General features: G+C 42.3%; 1 protein-coding gene across 3 annotated transcripts; it reads left to right on the forward strand.

Moving 5' to 3' along the window:
- The first annotated feature begins 708 nt into the window (after positions 1-708).
- LOC136443592 (kelch-like protein 21) lies at positions 709-14,067 on the forward strand. Of its 3 annotated transcripts, none has more exons than XM_066440881.1 (9): positions 709-818; positions 5,948-6,166; positions 7,571-7,706; positions 8,457-8,698; positions 9,253-9,365; positions 10,087-10,253; positions 11,243-11,414; positions 12,329-12,590; positions 13,492-14,066. In XM_066440881.1, exons 1-9 carry the CDS (start codon positions 759-761, stop codon positions 13,984-13,986), a joined length of 1,866 nt encoding a protein of 621 aa, XP_066296978.1. In that variant the 5' UTR covers positions 709-758; the 3' UTR covers positions 13,987-14,066. The 3 variants fall into 3 exon arrangements, with proteins under 3 accessions (XP_066296978.1, XP_066296979.1, XP_066296977.1); XM_066440882.1 differs by lacking the exon at positions 709-818 and adding an exon at positions 2,689-2,844; XM_066440880.1 differs by lacking the exon at positions 709-818 and adding an exon at positions 5,032-5,157 and having other exon boundaries at positions 13,492-14,067.
- Positions 14,068-17,073: the final 3,006 nt, after the last annotated feature.

Consider the following 17,073-nt stretch of genomic DNA (forward strand, 5'->3'; position numbering starts at 1 on the left):
TTGACCTAGATTTTTATGAGCCACATTTGTAAGAATCCGCACTCCTCCGTTAAGGTAACAGAGTGTTAGCCGATGAATTTGACGGCCGGAGCTTATCATTCGTCAGTTTGACGGGGTGAATCATTCATCACCACTTGTCGTCCTTTGTACACAAATGATCGACAAAACCCCCTTCGATTTTATGTCAGTTTTGAGTTGTAGTCGCATTGCCTGTATCAGGCTATAGCATTCACAATTAATACCCTGCATACTTTTGCAGTGGCAGATACTTTAGCGATGTTGTTGACGTGTATGTGGTGATGTTACAAAACAGGACCAAATTTTCATATTTTTAAAGGCAACCTAAGCAATTTCAGGGCGTTGAAAGTCGTATTTTCACAAGTTATTTTTTCTAGTGATTTCTATCCATAGGAAGTTTGAATAACACTATCCCATTGCATATCAGCCATCAAAGATGCGATGTCGTTGTGTGGTGGGAACTCATCGAAAATCTGAGCACTTGGAGGCCGGCCATTATTTCAAATCTTGATATATGGATTGCATAAAGCTTTAGTACTGAATTTTTAAAACGCCAATCAAACGTGTTGTTGATATCTTGTGTCTAGACTCTTTCAGAATCATCACAGGTATTTCGATGGAACCCGATGACCTGTCAATCAACTTCACTGTCCTCGATTTGATTAGACCACCCCTATTTTAGAAATAGTACATCCTTTTAGAATCTATTCCAGACGATATGATGTACGACTAGCTACGGCATGAGCGGAGATTTCTTCTGGGGCGAGCAAACCGTCTACGACGTCTTCGTACTTCCTCAAGTAAGTCTGTAACACTTTAAGACGTGCTTCTACTAAGAGCGCTACTAACACCGGAGTTAGAATTCAATTATGACGCATTGGTATTGCGTATGCAACATCGTTGGAGGAGCGGTGAGTGCATAGCACGAATCATTGAGTACGTAAGGAAACGGGAAATTAAGATATCACTTTTGTAAGTTGTTGAGCTAGGGACGAACCGATGTAAAAGTACATCTATGCCTTAGGCGGTTGTTTGCGTATTTGTTGTCCGAGTTCAGGCCAGGGGTGCTTTTTCTGTAACCAGTCCGAAGGACAAGGTCGAATTGCAAAGCTCTGCCATCGGAAGTTGCACGCCATGCCTGTCACAAATCACTCTCTGTAGAAAACAATGTACGTTTTGGCAAACAAGAATGCTTGAATGGACCTTATTGGACAGGATCGTGAGTGTTTGTCCATTGGTATGTCGGTGGATCTCTAAATTGGTGAGGGCCGATGGTTCTTAGGATAAACAGATAGAGTTATCTTTCTAACGTTTGGGGATTGTTTGGACATGGTTGTTTATGACAATATAGTGATATTTATATGTTGACGCATTCCCTTTTGGTCATCAGCATCATACGCTGCCAAATACTTCGTACCCGTACATCTCTTGTTATTATATGGCTTATGACACATATTCTACTGGCTGCAGTACTGAAGGTGACCACTAGTGGGCGCCTCCTCCTTGACACCGTGACAGTGACGTAGGACATGTACAATTGTACATGCATTTTCCGATGATGAGGCAATGCTCACGTAAAACAATTATCTGCTTAATAATCAAACGAACTGGCAAATTAGGTTATATATGGTCTTTGCTCAGGACAGTTGAATAAAACTATGATGTTGTGCGAACTGTTAATTTTATAATTCCCTATTCATGTACATGTACTTGCTTCTAAAGCAATATTATGTCATTAAGCGTATTGATACATTTGATGCCTTTGAACAGAAAATATCACAATTCAGGGGATTGTTGCAACTGTTGAGATACTTTTCCTAGACTTTGCTTAATACTCAAGCTTAATACTAAAAACTTTAACAGCAGTTATCTATTTTGATTTTTGACACTACCATATTCCTTTAATTCTATCTCTTCCGTGTGGCTCCCATATCTTTTAATTTGATTATCTCTACCGTGTGATTTGTTGTTGATCATATGATCGTCGTACATTTAGTATCTCTGGGAACGGTGGAATACATCCCAAATACTAGCGATCTTGTAAACTTTGGTAGCAGTTATCTATTTTGATTTTTGACATTCTTTTAGTTTTATCTCTTCCTTTTTGTTAATCACGACCATCTACTTTGAATATTCATGGAAACGGTGGAATACACCACATTTAACGATCCTTCAATTTCACTCTTGATAGTTTTGAAAAAAAAGTCTGTCCACCTAGGTGTTCGTTTAATGAAACAAATTGTTAGACACACCAACCAACAAACCAATCAACAAACAGACAAACAACAACAACAACAGAAAACCGATAGCGACGATCAAAGCATTACATTGTATCTTATTCGTGACATCGTCACAGGAAAACACGCCACGAATGGGACAAATATTTCTATCCCATGTACCCAGATAAACAGAGAACGGAAAGTACCCCGTCAAATTCTGTAATAGTATACTGTTATGACCTCAACATAGTGAACAACAGTGTACGATAACACGGGAGTAAGGATGGGCAAGTCAGGCATCCCTCACATGATTATGAAATACTAATAATCTATTGATAGACAAGGATTTCCGTATATCTATAATAATTTTGTAACGACAGACATACGACTCGATTGAATGGAAATACAGTTTGGAAAGGTTAGTTCAAGATTAATTTTCTTTTATTCCGGACGGAGATTTTGTACGTTTGGCTGCGGTGACGTTCTATGACGTGTAGAACGTGAGTGACGCGACAGCTGAGTCTTTCGTCGGTCCAGAATTTTCAAGAAGACATCAACAGACGCGGGCAGCGAAGTAGCGGTTTTAAACGGTGGCGTTGTTGCATCTGTAAGTACACCATTCAAGCGAAACTGACATATTTTTGAACGTTCAAACTACCAGGGTTTCATGAGCCTAAATAGAAGGGTTTCAGCGTAAAAGTGCCGTCCGTTGTCAAGTTTATATACGCAGACTAGCACAGGGCAAATATTTAGCACAGATATTTGACGTGTATGTTCTAAATACCACCAGATCACTCTCATAGACGGAAGGTTTGCAAACAATACTATGGTTTTTTTAATGATTTGTACGTCTTCCATGAATGGGTTTTATTTTTGTCAATGTTTGTATAAGTCGGGGATTGCGAGGTCCCTAGACACGTATTGACGCAGGAGGGGGCCGGTCATTCTATAATTTGCATGGGTGTCTGGTGTATGAGATAATGTAAGACCAAAATATACTTTTGGGTTCAATTCTAGGAGTTCTGGGGATCTGCTATAGACTATCTTGTCAGCTTGGATTGATAAAATATGGTTACCTTTCGACGAAAGCGACTTTAATACCGATTGGGCGAATGTCGAGGCAGTTGGCAACGGTTATAACGTCATATACAGGGCAATATATGTTCAGATTTTAATTATTCTCCAAGCAGAGGTTTCGGTCGAGAAGGCTAGGAATGGCTGCGATTTTTAACGTGAAGGGAGAGAAACGTTAAAAATCGACTCTCGCGACCGCTCTCGACCGAAACCCCTGCTTGGAGAATAGGTTCGTTTTTATACAGAATATAGTAGTATCTCTATCATATGTGAACCATATAGCTTCTGTTATGATTCTAAGTTGCATCTTTGAGTAAATGTTTCCAAGTGATAAAATGGCAGACATAAATTTAATTTCTAATGGCGATATTATGCTCATTTTGCCTTTGGTACGTTTTGTAATACTTGGTTCTCCCCTAGTCGTACCATTTCGGCGTGCGCCATCTCATGGCACGACTCTAGCTCTAGTTCCATCTATGACGCAACATGTGTCAAATATGGGAAGTGTTGGTCTCCTCTTTATAACCTGATCCTCTATCTGTGACGAAGCTTAGGGGCTATTCAATGGCGTACAGGGGTGGGGTATGGAGTTAGTAAGAGACTCGGCGGTGCTTTAAGAGACGCCTGCATGGTTGATCGGTCCCCATTCCGGATAGCTGTGAGGCGCGTTCCGGACGAGACTGGAATTGTCCGACTTGACCCGGCTCGTTTGGGACGTGGAGAGAAACAGAACGCGTCTGTAAACAACTTCTGTCAACACGTCACAGATTCAACATTTTTTTCTTCTCTATTTATTAATATTTATAAGCATATCACTCACAAAAATGTTTCAGACGTACGGCTGCAAAGTTTTTATTGTCTTTTGTGATTCTGACGATTTAAAAAAAATCAGAAGTACAGTACACAAAGACATGGACATAGTGGCGCTGCACTCAAGAACAATAACTTATTTTAGGGCTCCATAGAAAAGGTACATACGATTAGACTTTATGAAGAATATTCTGACGATTTATGAAGAATATTCTGACATTTTATGAAGAAGATTCATTGAAGATGTTGTCACGTCAAATATAAACTTGTTTACTTGTTATTCTTTTTTCGAAAATACTGTGACGCAGAAACGCTAGTAAACAATAGTCACGAGGCAGTGAGAAATTTTCCTTCCATTAGAACATCGTAAACACCAATAGGTTAAGGTTCAGTATGTACGCATATAGGATTACCATTTTATGTTCCGGTTGTCTTGGCTACGTCATTGGTAATAAATTTCAGTTTGTTTTAATGACATGCCAGTTCTTGTCCGTTTCAACAAGGCATTAAAAAGCTGCCCCCTTTGGAAATACCATATTGTCTCTCAGATTACGCAGTGCCTGATTTGATTATTCATAAGTATCGATACAATTGCACTTTAATATTTTGCCAATTTCTGTAATACTAATAGATAAACACTGTGGAAGGATATTCCAAAGCTTCAATTAGTACTTTTGAAACAGCAAACCTTTGACTGTCTTCACGTCATGCCGTAAAAGATACGCAAACATCTGAAGCGCGTAGAAATATATTCATCAAGGGACCTCTCTGGACTTTCGTGACGGTGAAAACTCAGGCTGCTATATGTAATCTAAACGTCTGTCCAAGTCAAATATTTGCTTGCATGCCGAAATTTGCGAGCCCCCCATTAAGACCCCATCTCTCCGTGGCGCAGTTGCTTCTTAGATCGATGTAGCAGATTCAAGACGTCTTTTAACTTATCTTAAAGATATAAGACGCCATGTTCGCTTTTCTACATCTTCCTGGATATGGTCCGTCGGGCAGACGACGTCGTCGCAGCAAGAAAGCGTCGTCGGTAAAAATTGTGTGATGTTATTTGTTATGACTTATGTTATGTTTCAGAGTGTGGTTCATGGCTGTGTAGTTCGGCCAAACAACACTCTCTGGGAATTTCTATATGGGAGGCGTGCAAACAAGATTGGCGTACTGGGTCCCTAGTAACACTACTACTGCTAAAAGTGTAGGTTTTACCCTTTCCATGACAGGCAGTTTGGTGTTATATCGTGTGCGGATTCAAAGTTTTATAATGTCAAACTTTGCACGTTGTGGTGCAGTGAGTTTGTTTTGAATGTGAAGTTTTGCGACTTGCGTTTTGCCCGTAAGTTTTAAAAGGTACTTCTGGTGCAGTGTTCTTTTGATGCTTGGTCTGGTCACTGTGACGTGTTATATACAACTGCGAACCTCGTTAAATAGGCACGTTTGTTGATTCTAGAGGATCATACGTACGCTGTTGTTGTGCCTCCTGGCATGTCCCTATGTTCCAAAGATGACCGTTTGCTTTCAGGATAATTTACATCCCCTATTCCCCACATCAATAAGGAACCCCCTTGCTAACAACTTGTTTTCGTTCAGTGTTACCCGAATCAATATGTAAATATCAAAATTTGAGGTAGTGCTAGTCAAGGTTCCAACTAATATAATCGTATCGTGTATCCAATACATTTGTACATTACGCAAGTATTGATTCAATATCTATTTCCTTCAGGATGCTTTGGACAGCTCTCTTCTGATTGGGTTAAATCGAATATGACGTCACAGCAACCGTTGAAATATTTGTTGAACAGGTGCATTTTTTTCTACTACAGGAGAACAACAAGAAACTGTTGAACACATTGAACTCGGAGACTTCCACACTGTCGGGTACGTCTCAGCAGAACAAGATGTCGAGCGAAGAAGACGTCTTCACGTTCCAAGACACGGGACACCCCGACCATCTTATGACGGGACTACAGGAGCTGCGCAAGGAATGCCGTTTCTCTGACGTCATCATCTGCGTGGGGGCCACTGAGTTCCCATGCCACAGGGTAGGGTGAACTAATTATCTCCTCCGTAACTCTATTGGGTACAGGTACACCGAGTTCTCATAGGGTAGGGTGAACTTATTATCTTCTCCGTAACTCTATTGGGTACAGGTACACCGAGTTCCCATAGGGTAGGGTGAACTAATTATCTTCTCCGTAACTCTATTGGGTACAGGTACACCGAGTTCCCATAGGGTAGGGTGAACTAATTATCTTCTCCGTAACTCTATTGGGTACAGGTACACCGAGTTCCCATAGGGTAGGGTGAACTAATTATCTTCTCCGTAACTCTATTGGGTACAGGTGCACCGAGTTCCCATGCCATAGGAAAAGATGAACTAATTATCTTTTCCGTAACTCTATTGGGTACAGGTGCACCGAGTTCCCATGCATGCCATAGGGTAGGGTGAACCAATTATCTTCTCCATAACTCGATCCTGACTGTCCATCACAATTAGCAGTTTAACCAATGAGAGAATAACAAGTTTCGGTTTGACCAATGAGAGAGTGGATGGATGTCCGTCAAATAATTTGCATTTTCTATGTTTCTATTTTGCAACTCTACGTTTTGACGGAGGGAGGTGGGGCTATGGGATCGGTCTATTAGCAGTTTAACCAATGAAAGAATGACAAGTTTCGGTTTGACCAATGAGAGGGTGGATGAATGTCCATCAAATAATTCGCATTTTCTATGTTTTTATCTTGCAACTCTACGTTTTGACTTAGGGAGGTGAGGCTATGGGATCGGTTTATTGGGTACAGGGGTTGTATGGTGCATATGGAGGGTCTTCTGAAAAATGTAGCAGGTCGTCCATGCCTGGTTCTTCGCCAGAGATGTACTCTGTAATAAGCAATGAGAGCACTCAAAGTATGCGATGCTATCTAAACGGATCTGTGTTAGACTATTCGAAGCGTTAGAACATATTGCAGATGTTGCTGTGCACGTGGGTTGGATTCTAGCACCCCCACCATAAAAGCTGGTATGCAGAAGCTTCGAAGGAAAGGCCCCGTCAAAGAAGAAGAAGAAAAACAACGACGCAGCAACGTTTCATTTGCATGTTGTGTTATTTCACTGTACATGTACTTGAAACATGTAACGTTAACATCATTACACCAGGGCACATAATCCCGCCACCCTGGCAAGATACGTCCAAACATATCTCCAACCAAACGTCCCCCATTATAATGCACTCCTGTATATCTAAACTGTGCATACCTGGGGGGTGCTGCACTAGAGATCTCAAACCCACTGTTTTTCAAAGTGGCGGATTTATGTAACCCGGTGGATTAATGTTAATGGAGGTTATAGTAAGTTAGTCTTACATTTAGTAGTAGGTGTGTTAATGATGTACGTGTATCATCTTTCCATCATGAATGTCTTGGAAACACTCTTGGCACTACTTACAGGTGGTCCTTGCGTCGGCTAGTAGCTACTTCAAGGCCATGTTCTCCGGAGAACTGCGCGAGAGTCTCGCCACCAAGATCGTCATCCACTCCGTGTCGGAGGACATCATGGAACTGCTCCTGGAGTTCTCCTACACAGGTAAAGTTGGCATCACATTTGTGGCAAAGTTACGCGCATGGTTTGTGTACACTTTTAAAAGGGCTTCACAGCTTTCTGATGTAGTGGCGACCTCCCTTGGTACTGCAGCAGAACGTCCGGTTTTGATACTAGTATCTTTTGTCCTGGACATGTGCTCTTGCTTTTTTGGTTACAGGTAGATTTTGATGTCCAGAAGAAGCGGTGTAGATTTGGGCCCCCTAGCGGTTTGTTTTCTTGTTAGCTTTAACACAACTGCTACAGTATTACCATCTGAAGGTAATGTTTTATCATCTCCATGAAAAATGGATATATGGTTTTGGGTGTGTCTGTGTGCTTGTGTTTCCGGACGATTGAAGTCAGCATAACTAAAAATCCTCTTTATGGATTATGATGATATTTGGTATGTGGGTAGGTGTTGGGAATACAAAAGTCAAGGTCGATTTTGGCCCCCCTGGTATTTGACCTTGGTACTGTAACAGGACTTCTGTTTTTTATATCTTTTGGCCTGGATATGCCATGGTCTTGATTTTTTTAATTGGCAGATAGCTTGTGATGTAAGAAAGACGTGGTGTAGGTTTGGGTCCCCCAGCAGCTTACTCTGGAACTACAGGGGCGTTTGTGTCAAAATCTTCCAACGAGGATAACTAATCAAAGGAACGACGGATTCCTTTGATATTTAGTATGCAGGTAGCTTATTCGACTTGCTCTCATACACGTTACTGAGACTACCATCTTCTTTTCGGTCTTTAGGCCGAGTGGACATCACCCAGAAGAACGTAGAAGCGCTTCTGGAGGCCGCTAACCTGTTCCAGTTCGGCACGGTGCGAGAGGCGTGCAGCCGGTACCTACAACAGAGGATAGACGCCAGTAACGTGCTCGGCTTCCACGAGTTCGCAGAGGCGCACAACTGCAACGAGCTGTCCGAACTCGCCAAGGAGTTCGTCATAGATAACTTCCTGGAGGTGTTTCAGACTTCTGGAGAATTCTTACAGGTAAGATATCTTGAGAAACAGATTGTAGGCTACTGAGGAACTGTCTTGATATTGTTTAAAAAAAAAACTACCGTGTCTTGAAATTGTTTTAAAAACTATCGTGTCTTGACATTGTTCTTAAACTACTAGTATCGTGTTTTAAAATTCTTCTAAAAATCTGGGATTATTATGTTGATTTTGGGTATGGTAACACATACTTTCTATGTACAGATACTGCAACAAAGGCCAATATCTATGGTTACAATTAAGCTAACGTGTTACGCGAAGAAAGAACCCACCACGCTTATCGAAAAGAGTAGGGCTAGGGGTACTTCCCGATGTGAGTGGATCATATAAATCTGTCTGGATATGCTGCTTGTACACTTCAGTACAAACCTGGTGTGTTATGCCATGAAACGGTTTACCGGGTATACAATACAAACAAACAAACAAACAAACAAACAAGCAAACAAAGATACAAACAAACAAACAAAATTCAAAAGACGGTGTGCTTTGCAGCAAGCTATCAAGTACAGTATAGACACATTCTGAATAATTGAGTGTCTCGTTCCCAGGTCACCCAGGAGAGGTTGGTGGAGTACATCTCTGACGTCAACCTCCAGATCGACAAGGAGGAACAGGTGTACGAGTCCGTCATGCAGTGGGTTCGCGCAGACGTGGACAACAGGTGCGTGGGGATGTGCACCGGTCTTAGCAATCACCAAGCAGATGTAGAAAGGCAAAGTCGTAAGGTTTCTCAAGTTCCCTACAGTATAAAGACCCGTAGAAACTGCAGAAAAGCCCTCTGCTCCTCGGAGCCGAAGGTTGAAAATGTTACGAATTTGCCTTTCTACATCTGCTTGGAGATCACAACGTCTGGCTAGAGAGTTGTATCCCATCGTAGCACATTCTATGTTGTTAAATACAAAAAGTCGTGCAATCTCCATTGACGAGATTAGTGGAGTTAAATGATAAGTTCTGAAGGAACTTTTTTGAAGTCTAATACCGGGCGACGGAAATAAACGAACAGACAGTTAAGCGGATATCTCATTGAATCAGCTGCGTCGCTGTGTCCTAAATTGGATTTGTGTTATTCTTGTAGTGGGAATATCATGCAAAACGAAAGAGTCTGACTAGAAAGACAGCAAAACACATAAAAGATTCGTTTTTTATCGATGAAATTCGTTGAGAGCTCTGTCAAATCGCTCGGTTGCAGCAAGGTCGCCAACGTGCCGCGGGTGCACCAGTGTCCGTAGGGGGTGTAGCCCCGACCGGGTCCCGAAGACACGAATTTGTCCCGGTGGACTGCCGGACACCGGAAGGGTACCTCTCAGTGTTCTCACATTAGCTCACGGCGCTTATTTGTTACCGGGTCCCGCGTTGATTTTAACCCTTTTCTCCATCTGCAGGCTCAGCATCTTACACAAGGTGCTGGAGCACGTCCGTCTGCCGTTCATCAACCCGCGGTACCTGGTGGCGAAAGTGGAGACAGAGCCGCTCATCCTGTCTTCTCCCGCCTGTATGGAGCTGGTGCAGGAGGCGCGCCGGTATCACGTCTTCGACTACGATAGAGCAGGTACTCTCTTAAGCCCCCTCTCGCTGGACCGGTGGCACGCTGGTGGCGTCGCTGTATCCTAAGCTGGATTTGTGTTACCCTTGACTTTATAATGGGAATGTCATTCAAAACGTACAAGTATGACCAAAAACACAAGAAAACACACAAAGAAAAGATTCGTTTTTTGTTGATGAAATTCGTTGAATGCTTTGTCAATTCGATCGGCCGCAGCGACGCCACCAGCATGCCGCGGGTCCAGTGAGGGGGGGGGGGGGGCTTTATGCTACGGTCACCATTGAGACGATGCCCGTAGGGGGTGTAGCCCCAGTCTCTATGTGTTCACACGATTAGCTTACGGCGACGTTTGTCTGTTACCAAGTCTCGGGTTGATTTTAACTCAGAGTTTAAATAATCTCGGGGCCGGCCGTGCCCAAAATAGCCCGGTAGCAGTAGGGGCCCGGAATTTAACAACCATTATAAGGGGTGGAATGGTTAGCACTTAAGTATAGAAGAGTACCCAATACGATCTTGACTATCATGTTAGATACTGTTGCATTGTTTGAAATGATTTATTTCGACTTTGCATTGTTTGAAATGAATTATTCTAACTTTAAGTATAACAGAAGTCTCATAAAAAAGATAGACTGCATTTATGTCAAGGAGCAGCTAGGACAGTGTGCTGAAGCCAATGCAGTAGAAAACGTAATGTCTTGGTGTAACTGCAACATGGAAAATATTTTGAGGAGACTACAAGAGGGAGAACGTATTTGATTGAAGACTGAAAAGGAAGAATGAATTGACCAAGCTTGTATTAAAACATGGTGGATCCACTGCAAAGTAGGGCATTTTAACCTTCTCCCTGCTACCTAACTCTATAACCAATAATTAATAGAAAATTGGTTACAATACGGCTACTTCAGTGTGCTGAAGGTTAAACTGCATAAATCAAAGAGACGACGTCGACGTTACCGAAGCAGCTACCGTAAAATAACGAATTTTCTTAACCGTAGATCACCCGAATATCCGGATGAAGCCCCGCCCGTGTTTTGACATCTCGGAGGCGATGGTAGTTGTGGGGGGCTGCAGCGGAGGCGACACCAAGCTGGCGAAGGTGGACTGTTACGACCCGAAGAACAACGCCTGGCACACACTCTCAGACTTGCCGGAATACAACAGGGAAGGGTAAAAAAGTCATATTCTTCTCTAGCATCTACTGACATAACTCCGCCAGGGTACATAATTCCGCCACCATGAAAAGATACGTCCAAACAGATCTCCAACCCAACGTCCCCCAGTATAATGCACTCCTGTATATCTAAACTGTGCATACCTGAGGGTGCTGTACAAGCGATCATTCAAACACACCGTTTTTCAATGCGGCGGATTTTAATATGTAACCCGACGGATTAATGTTCCTGGAGGCTACATGCATCCTGATCTTTTATTTGTAAGAGATTGCTCAGTGTAAGACCAAGAGAACATTACTTCTGGGCAATGAACTAACGTTGATGGCACGTAACTGCCTGTGCTAGAAGATGGCGCTGACGTTGGTTTTGAAGGAGTGTGGGTTGTAGTCCGAGGGAAACGCGTGTTAGGGAGACAGTACAGTCCGTCGAAATAAACTGTTGCTGATCTGAACTGTATTTAAGGAGTGAATAGCTTTATTTTGAAGTACACAGAGAATAGTTTTTAAATCCTAATACCATACAAAATGAGTGGCGTCTTTTAGTATTCGTTGATTAAGATGTTTAGCCTAGAACCCAGATGTCGTGGGTTCGAATAGTCTGTCATGCCACCGATGCTGCGCCCTTGGGAAATTCACTTTACACGACTTTCATCACTCCACCCAGGTGCAAAAATGGGTACATGACTTCGGTTGGGGAGTGGAAGGAGAGGGATGGGTTCCACCTTCCTTTACCGTGCTCTAGACACAGTGGATAACAACCCACTGCCCCTAGGCCCTACGGCCTCAAAAAGGCTATCGGACTACCTTTATATTTACCTTCTACCATATAAATTGTGTGTTCATCTGATAAAGATTAACGTTATGAATACGTTCACCCAAACAATGCCGTCTGTCTCATGTCCAACTCCAGATATGCAGTCGTCGCCCTTGGAAACGACATTTACGTCACAGGAACGACGGACGAGACCATCACGAGCGACGGCTGCGCCACCACCTGGAAGTACAGTACCCAGTCGGACCGCTGGATGACCATGGCGCCCATGCTCAAGTCCTACAAGTGTCGCGCAACCGTGGTGCTCCACGGACAGATCTATCTACTGGGCGGTACGGATATAAACGGACCCGTAGCAGATGTAGAGAGATACGACCCGTTCTCTAACTCTTGGGAAGAGGTGAACACTCCTTTTTATATCCATGAAAATGGAGATATATTTTTGGGTGCGTCTGTCTGTCTGTCTGTGTTTGTGTGTCCGGATGTTTGTAGTCAGCATAACTAAAGAACCTCTGGATGGATTACGATGATATTTGGTATGTTGGTAGGTTTTGGAAAGACAAAGGTCAAGTTAGATTTTGGGCCCTCTGGTATGTGACCTTGGTACTGCAGCAGAACTTTTAATTTTTTCTTCTGTCATTCTTCCCATAAAGCGGTGGTACTCAACGGCAGAAGCAAGTGTTCTGGCTCTGCACATGCTATTCTTCTGAATAAAAAAGAATGATTGTATTGGCAACTTGACATTGCGTTTGGACTAGGCAGCAGTTGCGTTATACAAGAACAATATTCTGATAACCCCCAAAGTACCCTCCAGACTTGCAGTAAGGTACAACATATCATGTCGCCAACAACTATTGCACAAGTTTCAACGTGGGCAAAATTTGGTTGATTTAGTATTCATAAAAATGTGGTCTTTTCGAAAACGACACTTGCTTCTGCTGTTGAGTCCGCTTATAAATCATAACCCAACTTTTCAGTCTGTGAGAGAATGCATAATGAATGAAGACCTTTATTGCACATTTTTGCCACACTGGGCTAAGTACAGGTCACAACAAAACAAGACATGTTGAACAGGTACAGTTAATAGATAGGAAAATAAAACTAACTATCAATAAATAAATTCAACTTCTCTTCGCTTGCCAGAATAAGATATTTAGAGATCTAGAACTATTACGATGTAGCTATATAATGTATGGTCGGGGCATAATGTGTTTCAAACTTGCTTGGTTAAAACGCTTGACCTCTTCAAAGCTCCTTCGATGCCCAAAACTAAGTTGGTTCTGATATCTTTATCTTCACAGGTTCAATCGATGATTAAAGCCATGAATGACTTCACTGTCGCGGCGTGCAGAGGAAAGCTATACGTAAACGGCAGGTCCCAGGGCAGTGAGAAAATTCTCTTCCAATGTTTCGACCCCTCAACAGACACGTGGAACTTCATCGATAACTCCGTGATGCCGGAATGGTCCCAGGTACCCCAGTCCATCACTCTAAATGGGCTGATATACTACTTACGGGACGACTCTAAAGAAGTTGACGCGTATGATCCTATAGCTAACCAATGGGTGGAGGTTGCACCGATGAAGGCGATGCACTCAAGCGGTAGCGTGTGCGTTATTGACGGGAAGATCTTCGTGTCGGGCGGCTTCGGTGAGCTTGCTGAGTCGAACTTGATTGAGTGTTACGATCCGACGTACGATAAATGGGCATATTCCGGGTCGCTACCGGAGCCAAGGTGCTACCACTGGTGTGTCAGCATACTCAAGAAGGTAGAACACAACGATGACGAGGAATAATAGTTCAAGTTGATGTTTAGAACCCCCCAGCCTTAAGCCCCCCTCTCACTGGACCCGCGGCACGCTGGCGGCGTCACTGCGGCCGATCGTATTGACAAAGCACTCAACGAATTTCATCGACAAAAAACGAATCTTTTTAAGCCTTTTGTGTTTTGTTGTATTGTTGGTCATATTTGTACGTTTTGAATGATATTCCCATTATAAAGTCAAGGGCAACACAAATCCAGTTTAGGACGCAGCGACGCCGCCAGCGTGCCACGGGTCCAGTGAGAGGGGGGCCTTAACATATCCTACGCAAAATAAACGCTTAGAGGAATTTTACAGGCTGGTGTCCTGATATGCAACGCAAGTTTTAGAATGGTCTTACATGCATATTGTATCTTTATGTGAGAACAAGCTTCCTACACATTGATTATTTGCTTTTTTTCTCACTTATTTTATGGCGTATTGCCGATCTAGGGCGCTGTGTTGTGAAAGCTTACGAGGAAATACTGTATTGTTGTATCATACTTCATCCTTAAAATTTCTCTACAGTAGATCATGAAATATTTGCTGCAGAAATGAGTGACCAAGAGACTATGAAGGAAAGTAGCAAAGAAGTGTTGAACATTCTAACACGAAAGGTTAAAAAGGAAAGATTGTGGAATGTCTAGTAAGATGTTAGGAGAGAGAGTTACATGTACTGGTGTGGGCGATTGAAAAGAAAAAGGAATTTTGTAAAGGTTCTGTGATGTCAGTTCAAAATTTAACCCAGGAAGGCCTGTGTCTTGAGTTTTGACTGAAGAGCAAGAAAAGTGGCTGCTGAAAGAAGGAAGTTTGCGAGAAGAGTGTTGTACAAAGTCTGGAAGAATTAATTGTAAGTTTGAATGTTGACTACGCCAGGTAGACTTCCCAACCATGTACAAGCTCAGTGTTGTTAAAGTGAAGAGGATACAAAATGTGCCTTTAATTTGGCATAGCCAGGTCTCTCAATGTCTAGTTAAAGTTAAAATCCTCCCACACCATAAGGTGCATAGGGCGGTGCCCATCTCCGTTTCATGGCGCTGGGCCACACTGTGGTGCAGTCACTACAGCAAGGGGCTAGTCCACTGGCAGTGGAGTGTGTTTAACTTCCATACTGTTTCAGAAGTATGTACCATTATTATAAAGTCTTTGGTATGACTCAATGCGCCTCTTGTCCAGAGGTGTCCTACCCGGGGCATGAACCCGGGCCTTCTGTTCCAAGTAATTTGAACCAGATGTGGCTCGTAACAGAAGCGCAGACCACTACACCACAGGGACACCCCTCTCAATGTCTAGAGACCTGCTGTATCGGTGTTAACATAGATAGTTGAAGTCTATCTGGTGTAGGCATAGTTAAGTATCTCTGCATAAAGGAAATTATAATGTGTATCCATGTCATGTATAGAGGGAATGTTCATTTTATCATTAAAATTATCATCAACATATTTGTCGTGTTCTATGTTGTGAATGATTCTGTAGAATAGATGAAGCAACTTCCTTTAACCTTTAGCACTCTGAAGTAGCCGTTTGACACCCAATTCCCTATTGGTTACAGAGTTAGGCAGCAGAGAGAAGGTTAACAAGATTGGCAACATAAAAAGATGTTGCCATGGCGACGGTGGTCTCTGTTAATGTTTTCGTTTATTAGCCCACATGCAAATAAGAACCTCGCATAAATCATATCAGTTGATCATCTTCTCTACCCAAAGAACACAAGTTGTCCAATGTATGAAAGTCTTGTCTTCACAAAAAAGGATATCGTACCTTGTCCTCATAAATCATGTAAATGAGGCCCTCATGTGCAAGATTTGTGTCTAACAGTGGCCACATTTACTTAACTTCCAAATGGTGCAAGAATGAAATCCCCATCATTTACCACTAAGGATTTATAGTATTTTGTCATTAATTATGCAAATAAGATATTAATTTTCATATTTGATATCTATCGATATTCATCTCTTTCTCAGTTACATATGTCATGTGTTTGAGAGTCCAATAATGGATTGCAGCTGATTTATAAACTGTCCTCATTAATTATGCAAATCATATATGGATTTGCATAATTGGCATATGATTATGTAAATCATCACTTAAGCTACCTACACACCAAAAATAATGATGATCCGTCAGCCCCTTCTTGCATTATTCTCTTTCAAAGTTTGAGACAAAATCAGCTCCTGCAGTTCCAAAAAGGCCGCTAGGGGGTCCAAATCTACAGGACTTATTTTCCCGACAAAGACCTATCCACCACTAAAAAATCATGACCATAGCATGTTCAGAACACGAGATTTGAAAAGCGAAAGTTCCCCTGCAGTACCATAGAAAGTCGCTACGGGGCCCCAAATCCAATCATTTCAAGGTCTCACCTAGACCTACCCACCTACAAAATATGAAGACAATACATCCAGGCATTCTTGCGTTATCGTCCCGTGGACTTTCACATTCCTGTATAATTCCTACAATTCTTGCAATCTGCACACAATATATACCAATTTGGCTCGCCCCTGAGGCGTTGCCAAGAAGGAGAACAGAAGTGAAATGTAAACTAATTTCAATTTGTTTAATATTCAAAAATACTCAACGGCAAATCTCACGTCAAAGGAACTGTTTATTTTGTACAAAAATGGCTCCAATTTCAAATGACTTCTTTGCAATGTTTCCTAATCTAAGCTGTTTAGCAGCTCTAGCCCTTAAAAGCACTCAGATATTTGACTCAAGCTCCACAGGACTTAGAGCGGTCGTGTTTGTCTATATATAGAACAGTATATAAATAACAGCCATATAGGTCAAACCCTTGTAGCCTAACATATACGGAGGCTGTTAAAAATTACCGTTAACATAAACGCATGTATTAACTCTATTCAGACACTCCAATGGACAACATTACAGAAAGGCGTTGATGTACATATACTGTAAATGCAGAAATGTTCGCGGTGGTTTTATGTTCGCGGTTTTCACGGCGACCGTTTCACCGCGAGCTTAAAACCACCGCGAACATTTTTGTCCAATACTGTAGTAGTAGGTGACTACAGCGCTGCCGTGAACTTAAAACCACCGCAATCACTCAATTTTCACCTTAGCGTG

This window comes from Branchiostoma lanceolatum, chromosome 10 (assembly GCF_035083965.1).
Source record: "Branchiostoma lanceolatum isolate klBraLanc5 chromosome 10, klBraLanc5.hap2, whole genome shotgun sequence".
NCBI lineage: Eukaryota > Metazoa > Chordata > Leptocardii > Amphioxiformes > Branchiostomatidae > Branchiostoma > Branchiostoma lanceolatum.